Source organism: Trichosurus vulpecula, chromosome 4, assembly GCF_011100635.1.
Source record: "Trichosurus vulpecula isolate mTriVul1 chromosome 4, mTriVul1.pri, whole genome shotgun sequence".
NCBI lineage: Eukaryota > Metazoa > Chordata > Mammalia > Diprotodontia > Phalangeridae > Trichosurus > Trichosurus vulpecula.
In genome coordinates, this window is record NC_050576.1 from 224,696,177 (window position 1) to 224,711,500 (window position 15,324).

A 15,324-nucleotide genomic window follows, 5' to 3' on the forward strand; every position below is an offset into this window, starting at 1 on the left:
GGTGTCCCTTCTAGCATTAAATCTATGATTTGGTATACATACACACATATATATGTATGAATATGTATATATGTATGTATATACACATATATACACACATACGTGTGTATGTACATATATATATATAAATATATATGAAATATTGTAAATTCATTTATTTGAGTCAAGGTAATTTTTTCCTTAATGTGTTTGGCTGAGGTTTCAAGGATCTGCTATGCTTATTAAAAGTTTATTGAAATGCCTCCAAATACAAGGTCCACATGCCCCAATTTCCATTAAAAAGTGACCTAGAATATAAAAAAATCTTACCTACAAAAAAATCAAAATATTCCATCCTGTACAGCCTCTTTTTAGAGAAAAGAAAGCTTGTTTATCCATCCATCCATCTATCTATCCATCTATCCACACATACACACATATTTAAGTATGGGAAGATTAAACTAATGGCTAATAATAAATACTAACATTGATGTAGTTCTTACAACGTGCAGGTGCTGTGCTATGTACTTTACAATTATTGTCTCATTCGATCCTCACAACCCTGGAAAGTAGGTGCACAGCTGAAGAAACTGAGGCAAACAGAAGTTAAGTGACTTACCCAGCTGTGTGAACACAGCTAAAAAATGTTTAAGGCTGGATTTTAACTCAGGTCTTCCTGCTTCCAGGCCCATTTCTCTATCCATTGTGCCACCTGGCTTCCCATAGAATGCACTTGCCTACAGAGAAGCAACTTTCTCAAGGTCACCTAGACCAAGAGGCAGATCCAGGACTCAACCGTATGTTATATATGAGAGGCCTTGTGCTGTAAAAGTTGGAGGGCTGGTCTGAGAGTCAGAAAGGCCTGCTTCAAGTCATACCTCTCACACACAATACTGTGGAACAAGTCATTCAAACTCTCAGAGCTGCAGACAACTCTCTAAAATAGAGTAGCTACAGATGTCTTTTAGTACAGGAAGTTCCCTCACTGGCAATCGCCTCTATTATGGCACTCACAAGCATAGTTCAAGTCCAAATATGTATATGTAAATGTACATGTATACATATGTAGATATATGTACATATATAAATACATATATATGTATTTCTATATATCTCTATAGATATATAGCTTGTTTGTAATATTTAAAACTAGGGATTACTAGAAGAAAGATTTTTTGCTGTTTCATTTATATTTCACTTGTGAAGGGGGAAAAAAAGGAAAACCTTTAAACAGAATATGTCCCAAGATATGATGTTTGTCTTTCAAAGGCCACAGTAGGTTTGTATGGAAGGCCCTTAAGCCTTCTGTTTGATCAATGGCCAAACACACCTTCTCAATAAGCTCAATGCAGGCAGCCAGGTCCATCCCAAAGTCAATGAACTCCCACTCAATGCCTTCCTTCTTGTACTCCTCCTGCTCCAGCACGAACATGTGGTGGTTGAAGAACTGTTGCAGTTTCTCATTGGTGAAGTTGATGCACAGCTGCTCCAGGCTGTTGAACTGAACGAAGAGATGCACAGAACTATCTCATTTACATGGCATCATTAGAGAACATTTTCCACCCAAGTGGAATATTTTTCGAGTAACCTAAAGATCAAAACTTCTGTTATCTTGACTATTCTAAATTGTATCAGGGTTTCCTTGACTTCTAAAACAGAGCACACTGAACGTAGTCTAATTTCTTCTTGATGATTTATTCATCATTATGAAGATAAAATGTAACATGAATTCAAGGTCATGGGCAACTTGAGTTCTAAGAGGCTATAACTACAGTGATGCCCATGGATGCCATTGAAATATGCAAAGCTGTTCATCTTCATGCTCAGCATCTACGGAGTGCTGTGCTTGAGTTCTTGCACCTGTTATTTTTTATAATTTTTTCTTGTCTTTCAGACTCTCAGCTGTCTTTTCTTGTTTCTGTCACTATGCCTAATTTGAATAGACTTCCCCTTCTAATCCACTATGTGTTTGGAATCAGATAACCAAAGTTATTATAATTGTTTTTTTAAGTAAAAGCAGAATGTGAACATGAGTCTGAGAGATTCTCCTATTCATGAACTTTAGGATATGGACTTTGAGACATTTCTACTTAGTTACTTCCTAGACAACTTTCTCAATCTCTGGGAGCCTCAGTTTCTTAATCTGTAAAATAGAATAGGAGTTTGGACTAGGTCCCTTCCACCTTTCAATCCTATGTTCTGTTTTCTAGATAACTGAAGTTCCCTGATAAATAGCTTCCTCATAAGTGAGGAAAGTTCTACTATAATTTCTGAATTATTAAATAGCTTTCATTTTTTAGTCAACATCCCTAAAGTGAAGCATAATGGCATAGCTTTATTATAGTGGTTGAGCTGCATCCCAGTGGAGAAAACAGTCAAAATAATATATTGCCATTTTTTGTTGTGCTCAAATACAATTTTATAAATAATCCACTGCTGCATTTCTCTCTGACTGTGCAAAATCAGCAGTGCTCATGCTGTATCATTCCTCTGGTGATTGATTGGTTACTCACTTTCCAGCCCTGCTTAGAAACTTCCACCAACACTTGTTCAAACAATTCAGGGAACTTTCCTTTTAGCTTCTCACTCACTACCAGTCAAGTGTTTCTCAGTAATTCGATAACTTTCTCAGTTATGCCATCTGCCCTCGGGATTATACTTTCAACTCCTGAAATCTTTGAAACAACTAACCACTTTTCTTAAAAAAATATCATAAGAACTATTAAAAAATCTTTCTTCTGAAGTCATTCTAGATTACTTTTATTACCAGTGTACTTGGATGGTTTTGATATGTCACCATCCTGCCTAACCAGATGGCTTCTCAGATTTCATCATGTCTCAGCTAATTATTGCTCAACTTTCCTCTACCCAGACAAGATTTGGAACTAGATTTGCCACTAAAACATATGGCTGGCCAATACCTATGCAATCCAGTGGGATTTTTCATCCTCTCTCAACCCCAGTTTAGTTTAGGGTGCAAACATCTCATGGAGAACAATCTCCAGAACCTATAAACTTCTAAATTATTACTAACTCACATCAAAGATCTCAAAGCCAGCAATGTCCAGGACTCCAATGAAGTACTGCCTGGGCTGCTTGGTGTCCAGCTGCTGGTTGATACGAGTGACCATCCACAGGAACATCTTCTCATAGACAGCCTTAGCCAGGGCACCCACAGCGTTGAGCACCTGAAGTACAGATAAGCCAACAAACATGTAATTTCTGTCTTTATTAGAGAATTGTAAGGGATATTTATTTTCTATATACCAATATATGTACATGTTATCTTCCCCAATAGTTTGTAAGTTCTCGTTTTCATCTTTTCCAGCACCTAGTAGAGTGCTTGACATATTTTCAGTTGTTCAGTCATGTCCAAGTCTTTTTGACCCCGTTTGGAGTTTTCTTGGCAAAGATACTAGATGGGTTTGCCATTGCCTTCTCCAGCTCATTTTTACAGATGAGGAAACTGAGGCAAACAGGGTTAAGTAACTTTCTCAGGGTCACACAGCTACTAAGTGTCTGAGGCCAGATTTGCATTCAGGAAGATGAGTCTTCCTGAGTTCAGACCCAGAACTCTATTCATTGTCCCACTTGATATCTACTAGGAGATTAATAAGTGTTTATTGATTATATGATAACTAAATCTCTAGCTTAGAAACTAATTTACCTGTTGCACAGTCTGGCCTTTGGTGACATATTCATTGCCGACCTTCACTCTAGGATAGCACAGAGCTTTGAGGAGGTCAGCAGAATTTAGACTTTGGAGGTAGGCAGCCTTGTCAGCAACTATAGGGAAAGAAAGATAGTAATAATAAATATAACAGGCCAAAGAAAACCATTTATTAAAACAAACTTTTTAACCTCCAAAGCCTCGTCATAGTATAGAGCTGACAATGACTCTCAAATTCTGTGGGTCTGACCAAACTTCAAATACAATGTATATTGTACTTTTTACATTGTATATATTGTACTGTATGTGTTGCATGCATTGTAAATTGTATAACTTTTATCTGAAAACCAACATAACTGATTTCAGAAAATTTCATTGCAAACTTGGCCGCATAATGACAATTTTTAGCAACCGTTTGCCATCCCCTACAAGTCCTCTCCGTACATATTCATGAACTCTGAAATTCTTGAAATCACCCTCTGCCTTATGATTCTTAACCCTATTCTTTGTTCATACCATGACCTCCAATCCCTCCACCTCCTAGTTCTTTCTCAGTCCATCACTCCTGTACCGTTTACTCTCTCCTTCCCCATCTTGACCACTTGGTGAACCAGTTCAACTCTACACACTGTCCTGTTCTCCTGAGTTTTTGCTTCTTTATCCTATCACCAATCTTGTCCCGCCAAGCCTAGAGCTTAGATTACTCCCACCCTTTGATATTATTGCTCCTTTATACGTGTTGCCAAACATGGCTGGAGAAAATCAATAAACTGTGCTGACTGGGTCTGTTACAATTTTTTTTTACATAATCTCAATTGGTCCCTCATTGCAGCAAGGCAGTCCTTTTATGCCTCCCTCACTGACTCACTAACTCGTTCACCATAGGGGCTTTTCCACACTCTTTCATTGTTCTTTAAGCCTCTCACATTTCCTCTCCTCCAACCATCTCAGCTTAGTATTTATATCAAAGTTCACTGAAAAATATTGAGGACATTCGCTGAGAGCCTCCTCATCTCCCCTCTTCCTAATCTCATATTATCCAAATGCCTTCCACCACTATCTCTCCATTCTCCACTGGCTCACATGAAGAGGTGGCCCTTCTTCTTGGCCAAGGGTAGCCCCCCTACATCCAGGAGATTGTCTCTACTTTCTCTAATCTTCAATCTTTCCCTTTCTATTAGCTGCTTACTTACTCCTACAAATGTGCCCATGTCTCCCCATGATCAAAAAAGTCTCGCATGGTCAATCAATCCTCACCATTGTATATCTTTGTATATCCCGTATCACTGTATATTGTTTATGACTAAACTCTTTTAGAAAGTCATTTATAATTTATGCCTCCACTTCCTTTACTCTCAGCCTCTTATTAATTCTCCGTATTCTGGCTTATGAACTCATCATGCAACTGAAACTGTTCTCTCCAAAGACACCAGTGATCTCTAAATTGCCAAATATCATGGCTTTTTCTCAATCCTCATTCTTCTTGACCTTTCCGTAGCCTTCAGAACTCAGCCATTTTCTACCCCTTGATATTTACTTCTAAGTTTTCACGATACTGCTCTCTCCTGGTTCTCCTACCTATTTGACCACTTCTTCTAGGTCTCCTTTCTTCGTTCAGGTTACTCTTGCAAGGCATGAGTGACCTCCAAGGCTCTGTCCTGGGCTCTCTTTTCATCCCCCTCCATGCTATTTTGCTTGCTAATTTTATCAGCATCCTTGTTCTCGGTTATCATCTCCAAGTAGATGATACCTAGATCTATTTATCTAACCCTTATCTCTCTTCTGACCTCCAGTCTTGCGTTTCTAACTGCCTGTTGGACACCTTGAACTGGATGTTCTGTAGACATCTTAAAACTCAACTTGTCCAAAATTGAACTCTTTATCTTTTCCCCCAAACCCTCCTTTCTTCCTAATTTCCCTCTGAGAAAACTACCATTCTCTCTGTCTTCTCAGCTTAGGTATCATCTTTGACTTCTCAATCTCTTTCACCATTATCCAATTCATTGCTAAGTCCCATGGATTCTCCCTTTGTAACATCTCTCATAGATGCCCCCTTCTCTCTTCTGACACTGCTACCACCCTGATGCAAGCTTTTATTACTTCATGCCTGGATTATTATAATAGCCTTCTAGTTGGTCTTTCTTCAATTCTCTCCTCACTCCAGTCAATTCTCCATTCAGCTGCTAAAGTGACCTTCCTAAAGTACAGGTCTGACCTTGTCTCTTCCCTATTCCCTATTCTCCCTATTCACTTCCCTATTCCCTATAACTCCTTCTTAACTCCAGAATCAAATATAAATCCTTATACTTCCTTTTTAAAAAATTATTTATTCTGAACTTAATAAGACAAACATTTCCATAACAAAGCAGAATAGAAAACAAGATGATTGTACATGAAACTGCAAATCTATTATGTACAACTTGCTATTCCCTTTAAATATATAATAAATTTATCATGTAACTTTCTTTTTTTTCTTCTGTTCCCCCTCCCCCACTACCCTAGAGATGACTACCATGACACAAATACACACACGTATATAAAGCTATTCTATACATACTCTATCAATTTTTTCTTTGGATGCAGATAGTGTCTTCCTTCATATGTCCTTTGTAGTTAATTTGGGTATTTGTGATAGTTTAAATGACTTAGTCACTTAAAGTTGTTCTTAAAACAATATTGTTGGTACTCTATACAATATTCTCTTGGTTCTTCTCATTGCACTCTTCATTATTTTGTGCAAGTCTATTCACGTTTTTCTAAGATCATCCAACTAGTCATTTCTTATAGCACAGTAGTATTCTATCACAATCGTATAACACAACTTATTCAACATTTACATTCATAAATATTTTCTTTAAAGTCCTTCATAACATGATCCCCTTCTACCTTTCAGGTGTCCTTATAACTTACTCTCCTCCACATAATTCATGATCCAGTGATTCTGGCCTCCTTTTTTATCACACAACCATTTCCCAACTCTGTACATTTTCCCCATGTCTGAAATTCTCTCACTCCTAATCTCTTCTTTCTGACTTCCATGACTTCCTTCAAGTCCCAGTGAAAATCTTATTTTCTAGAAGAAGACTTTTCTGGTCCCTCTTAATGCTAGTACTTTTCTTCTAGGTTTATTTCTAATTTATACTTTATATATCTTTTGTAAACAATTGTTTGCATATTGTCTTCTCCATTAAATTATAAGCTCCTTCAGGGCAGGAACTGTTTTAACCTTTCTTTTTATTTCCAGTGTTTAGTAGAGTGCCTAGGACATAGTAGGTGCTTAATAAATCCTTGTTGACTTGACTTTATGAATATCTACTAAATCAAATGAGACAATACAGACAAAAATTGTGAGATCATTTAAGTACTATTTAATGTTTTTGTCATTATTGTTGCTGTTAATATTGAAAGGTTGTTTCACATTGGAAATATAGACCTAGTGTCAAAGTAAAAAGAAAAAGTTCAAGTCCCACACATACACCATTGGTAAGTCCAGCCAAAAAAATAAAGTTATTATTATTATATCTGTCTGAGATGAGGGACCACTACTACCAATGCAGTTGTAGATACCTGAAACACTGAAGTATGGAAGGTCTTTTAAAACACCACAAGAAGGCTTGAAATAGTTTCAAGAGAACCTTTCAAAAACTCCTGACCAACTTTGTCACTGATTCAAATATACTTGAACAGAAAGCTTTTCCTGCACATCACAGGATTTTAGAATTGGAAGGATTCTTCTGACCTCAAACTCTTATTAGCTGTGTGGACATGTCACTTAACCCTGAATGCCTCAAAAAAAGAAAAGAAAAGAACTTAATAGAAAGGAAAGAAAGAAAGAAAGAAAAAGAAAGAAAGAGGGAGGGAGGGAGGGAGGAAGGAAAAAAGGAAGGAAGGAAAAGAAAGAGCATCTAGTCCAAACTTCTTATTTTATAGATGAAGATATTGATGTCCTGAGAGGTAGGAATGTGCTTAAAGTTACACAGGGAATAATGGCAGAGCCAAGACTTAAAACCAGGTTCCAAATTCCAAATTCACTGCTCTTTGTAATATAACATGATCCACTTTTTGAGTTCATAGTGTTTTGTCACCTGTGGTAACCACAAATTCAACAGTAATTCTTAAATACTTGAATTCTTAATTCTTAAATATCTATTTCAAGGCTGAAGGTTCTACATCCTCCATGATTCCTTTAGCCCTCTGAGCTTCTCCATTAATTGTCAGTATCACTCATTAAGCATCTTGTACATGCTTAAACCTATCTTTTTATATATGTATATTCTGTTTGTCTAACTAGATTGAAAGCTCCTTGAGATCAGGGACCATATATTACATATCTTTTCTATCATCTTCCAGCTTCCATCACAGAATTCTCCATATACTAGATAATCAGTAAGTCATTTTTGATGGTATCTTTTTTTCTAGAGGACATTTTAAGAGTTCAATCTCAAGGGTAACATAAGTTAAGGATAAGATTTTTTCCCCCACTTATTTAAAAGTAGATGAGGATTTAGTAAATACCTTCAGTGCCATCTGGCTCAGCTTGTTCCTCTCTCTGCTTTTGCTTGAATTTCATGTTCCCATAATGCATGACACCCCCCGTGAGCTTGTAAATGGACACTTTTTCATCAGAAGTGAAGCCCAGGATATCAATAGCACTCTGCAAGACATTTAATTCTGTGAAGACCATGTACTAGAAAATTGGTTAATTTTGCCCCCTATCATTTACTTACATCCGTAGCGATTAGCTCTTCCTGGTCATCGATGCTGGGAACAGTGATCTCCCCTTGACTGACAAAGGCATAGTCATATGGGTTGGTAGTGATCAGAAGCATCTCTGTAGGAAAGGAAGAATGGATGTCTTAAAACACTGGAAAACATTGAAATGTTGTTAAAAGCTGTTATCTTTCTCCCTTATTAATTACCAATCAGCTCTGGTTTCTTGTTTGACATGATCTGATAAAATATGTGATAGCTTCTTTCAGCCTTTAGCTGGAAGGTAACCCTAGACTTCTCTAGCAGATCTGAAAGAGAATGTATAATTAACAAAATCAGAAATTAATGAAGAGTTTCAGATTGCACAAATTTACAAGTTTCATTATTTAAAGGAGTAGAATATGTTAAGGGATTCAAGCAATCAATTGTCATCTGCTGAAACTCATTTACCTCTTGGACAGTTATTCAAATATACTTTTAGTGGTTGACTCTAATCACTTACAGGTTTCAATGTCAGCTGAAGCCAGTTTCCCAGTAGTACCAAAGTGGATCCTAATAAATTTACCCTTGAAATGAAAAAAATATATAGCTATAAAAACATGGAAGGCAAACAAGTATATTTATCAAATTATTAGCTATGCTAGTGGAAATAAATACCAAAGACAGATCTTTTACAAGAGACCAGAAAACTTACAAATCGAGAAGAATTATCATTCCTCACGGTCTTGGCATTGCCAAAAGCCTCCAGCAGTGGATTGGCGCTAATGATTTGATCTTCAAGCGTCCCCTTAAGAGGAACAAGTTATGATATTAGGAACTTTGTACATATACCTCAGAGCACAGGGAAAGGTTTCGTTCTACTTCTGGTAATGGTCTCACCTGCATCTTTCCCGAGGAATCTTCCTTCTTCTTCTCCCCAGTCACTGCAATTGTTGCAAAGTATTGGATGACACGCTTGGTGTTGACAGTCTTTCCAGCACCGGATTCTCCACTGCCAAACAGGAATCATAGTAAATACAAAATCTTCAAGAGCTTCAGCTAGAGAAACAGTGGAGTCACCCTAAACTAGAACCAATATTTTATTCATCTTCCTATGATGGAAAAGACAAAACATTGGATTTCAACTCTATGATTCTACTTTCTCCAGGTCTTTCTGCCTAGGCACCTGACATTTCATGCTTATTAGAAATAGAAAAATATGGAACAAGCGATGGCTTTGGCCAAGGAGGAAAAAGAGCTTACTCCACTATGGTTCTTACCCAAGTAACATTATTTTCTCCTTTCTCAAAATTCCCATAGAATTTATCTGTGCCACTCATAATATAATAATAATACCTAGCATTTATGTAGCACTTAAAAGGTTTGCAAAGTGCTTTACAAACATTATTTTATTTTGTCCTCACAACAACCCTGGGAAGGAAATGCAGTTATCCTCATTTTACTGATAAGAAAACTGAGGCAGACAAAGGTGAGGTGAATTGTCCAGATAAATCATCTGAGGCAGCATTTGAACTTTGATCTTCCTGACTCCAAGTCTAGTGCTCTATCCATTGTGCAACATGGTTGTCATTTGGATACTAGTTCACATGCTGCCTTACATTGTTACTTAATAATATATTTCTTATCTTTATAACAAGATTATGAACTCCTAAAAAGCAGAGATCATGTCTTTTATTTCCTTTATTTTCCCTTCTCTAACACTCTCCATCTCATTTTCCACAAGGTTCTATAATATATATGCCATTAATAAATTCTTGTTGAAAAAGGAATCAGAATATTAAAGTTAAATCACCCAGTCAACTAGCATTTATTAAGCACCTACTATGTGCTAAGCTCTGTACGCATTATGCTAAGCACTGAGAATTTCTTCTAAGGGAGAATATTAAGCCACTTCAACAGTTTTTCAGAAAAAGTTTGGGCAACTCGCTCCAGACCAGTGTTCTAGATGCTGAGAAGATAGGAAGATTAAACAAGACAATCCTTCTTCCTATGAAGCTTAGAATCTAGGAATGAGATAAGGAGACCTTGAGAGAGCATGATAATAATGTTCGTTACTATCTATGATGGTATTTTCATCTGACTACATGTTCAGAAAGCTGCAAGAAGATTCCTATAGTGTGCATTGCTCCAAGTATGCTTTAAAAATGTGATGCCTTCTATTCACTAGTAAGCACTGTGAGACAAGAGAGACCCCTCTCTGGAATAGACAGGCTAAAAGAAAAACAAAAAATGTAGACAGGTTTACTGACTCAAAACTTCAGTGCTTCTAGTACTCACAGTCTCCTACTGTTTATGCTAGTGCCTTCAGGAGAACACACATGGTACAGTAGAAAGAGAACTTGGAGCTATTAATATTTGAACTACCCACCTTACCAGGCTTTTGTGAGGAAAGAGTTTAGTAGACTGTTAAGTGCTATATAAATTCAAATTTTGTTTATTATTATTTCAAATCAAACTCATCTTCTCTTGTTCTCAGCAGCCAACAGGCCAAGACTAGGCTGGGAATTCCCTAGGTTGTTCCTTGTGTTATAGGTCAGCGTGTGAAATGCCTGAGTTTCTCTCTGTTTCTGTCTCTGTCTCTCTGTCTCTCTCTGTTTCTGTCTCTGTCTCTCTGTCTCTGTCTGTCTGTCTCTGTCTCTCCCCCATCTCTCTCTCTCTGTCTCTGTCTGTGTCTTTCTGTTTCTGTCTCTATCTCTGTCTGTCTCTGTCTCTGTCTGTCTCTGTCTCTGTCTGTGTCTCTGTCTGTCTGTCTGTCTGTCTCTCCCTCTCTCCCTGCCTCTGACCATAGTTTTACATTTAGATGAAATCTAAAACTTAGATTAAAATGAAAATTTCTGTGCAGACCTGTCTAATTCTGTTTTTGTTATATGACTGAAGAAATTTTCTACTTCTCTTATGTCTCATTGTCATAACTGCTGAAATGCCTCATTGGTGTTAGCAGAAAAATACTTACGTGATTAAGATAGACTGATTCTCCCTATCTGAAAGATAAAAGAAGTGAGAGATACTTAGTAAATGCATAATCCACATGTATTAACAGCCTGGAAAAAAGACATTTTGACTGCCAGTAGAATGATGTATTGGTTCTCAGTGTCAGCATTTGAATGTCTAAACTGGGGAACACTCACTCTTTTGATTTATTCTCCTGTAGCCTAGATTATTGTAGTATTTTTTATTAATAAAGCATTTATTAAGCACCAGCTATATATCAGACACTGTGCTAAGTGTTGGAAGTGCAAAGAAAGACAAAAACATAGTTGCTGCCTCAGGAAGCTGACATTTTAATGGTGGAGACAAGTAAACAACTAGGCAGCCAGATCTAAACAGGAAAGATAAAAGGCTCTCTGAGAGAAGCAGGCATTAGCCTCTGAGGTGGAGGAGTGAGATGGAGAGGGGGAGCCGAGGGAAGGCCTCCTGGACTAGGCCAGGTTTGAGTTGAGTCTTGAAGGAAGTCAGGGGAACTAAAAGGCAGAGGTTAGGACACAGGGCATTCTAAGCATGGAGGACAGCTGGAGAAAAGAGCTGCAGTGCATGTTTGAGGAATAGCATGTGGTCTAAAGTTGCTAGAACACAGTCCACGAAGACTGACAAGGGAGGGAAGGGTCAGGTCATAAAGAGCCAAACAAAGCAGTTTGTATTTAGAACTGCATGTGATGGGAAGCCACAGGAGTTCCTTCATCAGGGTTCTCTTTCTGATCCAAATTCCATTTCTTACCCTAATTTTGTTTCTATCAGAGATACTGAGGTAGACTTTTAATTATACGTCTTACTTTTAGTCTCATTCCCTCCTCATACAGATATAAAAATAATCTACCTCTCATGTATTTGATTACATCTCCTCCTTGCTCAAAAATATAAACTCTCCAGTCATGTATTTAAGATCCAGTGGAAGTGCAAAAGGGGTAGCTAGGTGGAACAGTGGATAGAATGCTGATCCTAGAGTCAGGAAGACTTGTGTTCAAATGTGGCCTCAGACACTTAATTACTAGCTGTGTGAGCCTGGGTAAGTCTCTTAACTCTTCTTGCTTCAGTTCCCTCATCTGTAAAATGAACTGGAGAAGGAGGTGGCAAACTGTTCCAATATCTTTTCCAAGAAACCCCAAATGAGGTCACAAAGAGTCAGACATGACTGAAACGACTAAAGCAACAACAAACAATAAAAGGAAATACAAAAGAAGAAATTTTAAAATGCCAGGGAAACCTTTCTGATAATCAGAACTGTCCAAAAGTGGAAGGAGTTGCCTCAAGTTTTGGTAGGTTTCTTTTCACTGAAGGTCTTCAAGCAGAGGTTGGATGACCACTTGATGGGCATGTTATAATGAGGGTTCTTTGGGGGATATGGGTTGTACTAGAATTCAGGGGTGGGAACCTGTGGCCTTCTAGGGCCTCAAGTGTGGCCCCTTGACCGAATCTAAACTTCACAGAACAAATCCATCAAAGGGTCCCACTTGAGGACCTAGAGGACCACAGGTTCCCCACCTCTGGACTAGATGATCACTGAGATCCCCTTCCAACTCAAAAATTCTCCCTTTCTATATAATTCTATCAATTTAAGTGAAGGTACTATTTTGACCTCTTCTCTATGAATATTGCAGGCTTTTGGAGAGAACTGAAATTATCTTTTTTTAGTGGATGGAAGTCTATGATATAATTAATTTTACTCCTACCCTCTCACAAATCTACAGGTATACAAAGAAAAACTCGGTATTTTAAAAGCAAAATCCGTTACTACCTGAATGTAGGTATGTCAACCTTTATCTCAAAATCTTCTGTGTTTGTGGTGAGAAGAGCATAAAGTGATTATCTTCTTAAGCACAAAAAACAAGCTCATTTTAGTTTAATTTTGTGTTATCACATATTAGATCACCAGAATGATTCCCTAGTTGTCACTTGCAGGCTTAAATTACACATTCTCTTCCAGCCCCTGGTTAATATGGGAAGTCAGGAACACAGGAAGACCCTAGGAGTTAGACTAGAGAAGTCCTTAGAGATGATCTTCTTCAACCTCCTACTTTATGGTTGAAAAAAAATAAAGCCTAGAGAGAAGTGATTCTCCCAAAATCATGCAGCTAGAACTGTGATAAATGACAGAACTAAGATTTGAATCCAGGACTCTGACTTAAAATCCAGAGCTCTTTCTATTACACATCCCTGACTAATTAGATAAGGAGACATTAAATCATGTCTGAGCTAGTTAGTTTAGTTGCTGGTGCTCAGGAAAAGGCAGTGCTAATTCAAAAGACTAAGGTTGGGAATTTTATCTCCATGTAGACCAATAAGCTTCCCAGAGGAAGTGGGAGGAAATTCTACTTCCTAGCCACAGACTATACCCCAATCATCTCACAAATGTCGTTGGTCAAAAGCAAGACCAAATGAGAGGTGATGGATGGATCAGTACTACATATCACTACTACTGGAAAGCAATTCAAAGCTTATGCCCTTTTGAAAGTAGGTCAGCAATGTATCATCTTTGTAATGTAATGTAATACTTTAAGAACTCTTACAATCTCTAATAATTGGTGACAAAAAAGTAGCCTAGGCTCTGGAGAGATTTGGCTTAAATAATAATATTCTGATTCTATTCTAATTTATTATTCTGAAACTCATTGTTTAAATTTCTTTGCAAAGGGCACATAATTTTAAAGAGACGCTATACGTAAAAGCCTCAGATGCCTCCTATGCGGTAATTGATGGCATAACTAATTTTACAAAGAACTGAATCACTCACCAGTCAACATGAACTGATAGGCATTGTCAGAGATGGAGAAGATGTGGGGAGGGGCCTCTTGTCTCTTTTTACCCCTGTAGGCAGTCACCACTTCTGCATTATACACTGGCAGCCACTTGTAGGGATTGACAGTGACACAGAAGAGGCCTGAATAGGTCTGCAGGAAAAAGGAATTAGAAGCACATAACAACCAATTAGGCAACTAATTAGAATGAAATTTTTCAAGGAAATAACTGAAAAGGAACTCTTGAAACTTTACTCACGTAGATCATCCAGGCTGCATAACGCTCTTTGAGGTTATACAGGACGGCTGGCTCATGCAGGTGAGTCATCATGGCCATGTCCTCGATCTTGTCATATTTGGGAGGGTTCATGGGAAACACCTGATCATCTTTAACAGTCACGGTCTATTAGGGAAAAATAGAAAAATATAGTACGAAATAAATGAAAGAGATACAAAACAGCTGGAATAACCTACAGAGAGCTTGCTCACCTGTCCTGCTTCTGTTTTCGCTGTCACCTTTCCAGATTCCCGGCTCTGAACAACAGCCTTTACAAATGATTCTTTAGGATCCGCCACAAAGACAGATGACTTAGCATCAAAAGGCTTGTTCTGGGCCTCAATCCTTTCCTTTTCAGACTTCCGGAGGTAAGGAGCCGCCTCCCCAAAGACGGCCATTTCAGCATCCGAACTCATGGTTGTGGATTATTTGGGGCTCCACAGAAGAAGACTTTAAGAGGGGGAAAAAATGATAGGACAGTGAAAATTCAGGACTTGGACTTTATTCTCTTACCAGTTTATCTCTAAGCATAATGCTGTTCGTGTGTAATTCCCTGGCTTTGTTTCAGGTGAAATGTTAATCCCAGGTGCCATTTACAAGTGTGGTCAGAAACCAGTCATGCCTTTGGAATGAGAAAATTTTGGCTCACCTACTGTGACATTTTTAAACTGTTATCCCTGCCTCATTTGTCACAGCATCACTTCATAACTGTGGTTGCATGGGGTGCCATAGACTGGGAGCAGCTGCTTAGCCAGGAGCTTATATTGGAAAAAAAAAACCCAAGACATTTCTCTAAGTTATCTTTCTCTAGCATTTTCATGTACGGTTATGTTCTCAGGTAGACTGCAAGCTCCTTGAGGGCAGGGCCTATACTTTCCACTTCCTATGTATATTCCATAGCTCCTGGCACAGTGCTGCATACCTAGTATACTCTCAACATATACTTTGTAAACTGA

The 15,324-nt window shown here is 38.0% G+C and overlaps 1 protein-coding gene across 2 annotated transcripts in view; it reads right to left on the reverse strand.

The window, feature by feature from the left end:
• The window catches only part of LOC118846281 (myosin-1), a 32,864-nt gene extending 18,077 nt beyond the window's left edge, over positions 1-14,787 (reverse strand). Inside the window, exons 1-13 of one of the 2 annotated variants that reach the window (XM_036754632.1) lie at positions 14,581-14,787; positions 14,351-14,494; positions 14,088-14,244; positions 11,313-11,340; positions 9,239-9,350; positions 9,054-9,146; positions 8,862-8,925; positions 8,569-8,667; positions 8,377-8,480; positions 8,165-8,303; positions 3,647-3,765; positions 3,018-3,167; positions 1,310-1,480 (exon numbers count right to left, since the gene is read on the reverse strand). In XM_036754632.1, the coding sequence (XP_036610527.1) occupies positions 1,310-1,480; positions 3,018-3,167; positions 3,647-3,765; positions 8,165-8,303; positions 8,377-8,480; positions 8,569-8,667; positions 8,862-8,925; positions 9,054-9,146; positions 9,239-9,350; positions 11,313-11,340; positions 14,088-14,244; positions 14,351-14,494; positions 14,581-14,784 (1,584 nt within the window). In that variant the 5' untranslated portion in view covers positions 14,785-14,787. Of the gene's footprint in view, positions 1-1,309; positions 1,481-3,017; positions 3,168-3,646; positions 3,766-8,164; positions 8,304-8,376; positions 8,481-8,568; positions 8,668-8,861; positions 8,926-9,053; positions 9,157-9,238; positions 9,351-11,312; positions 11,341-14,087; positions 14,245-14,350; positions 14,495-14,580 lie in introns of both variants that reach the window. The other variant, XM_036754630.1, reaches the window with a different exon arrangement.
• Positions 14,788-15,324: the final 537 nt, after the last annotated feature.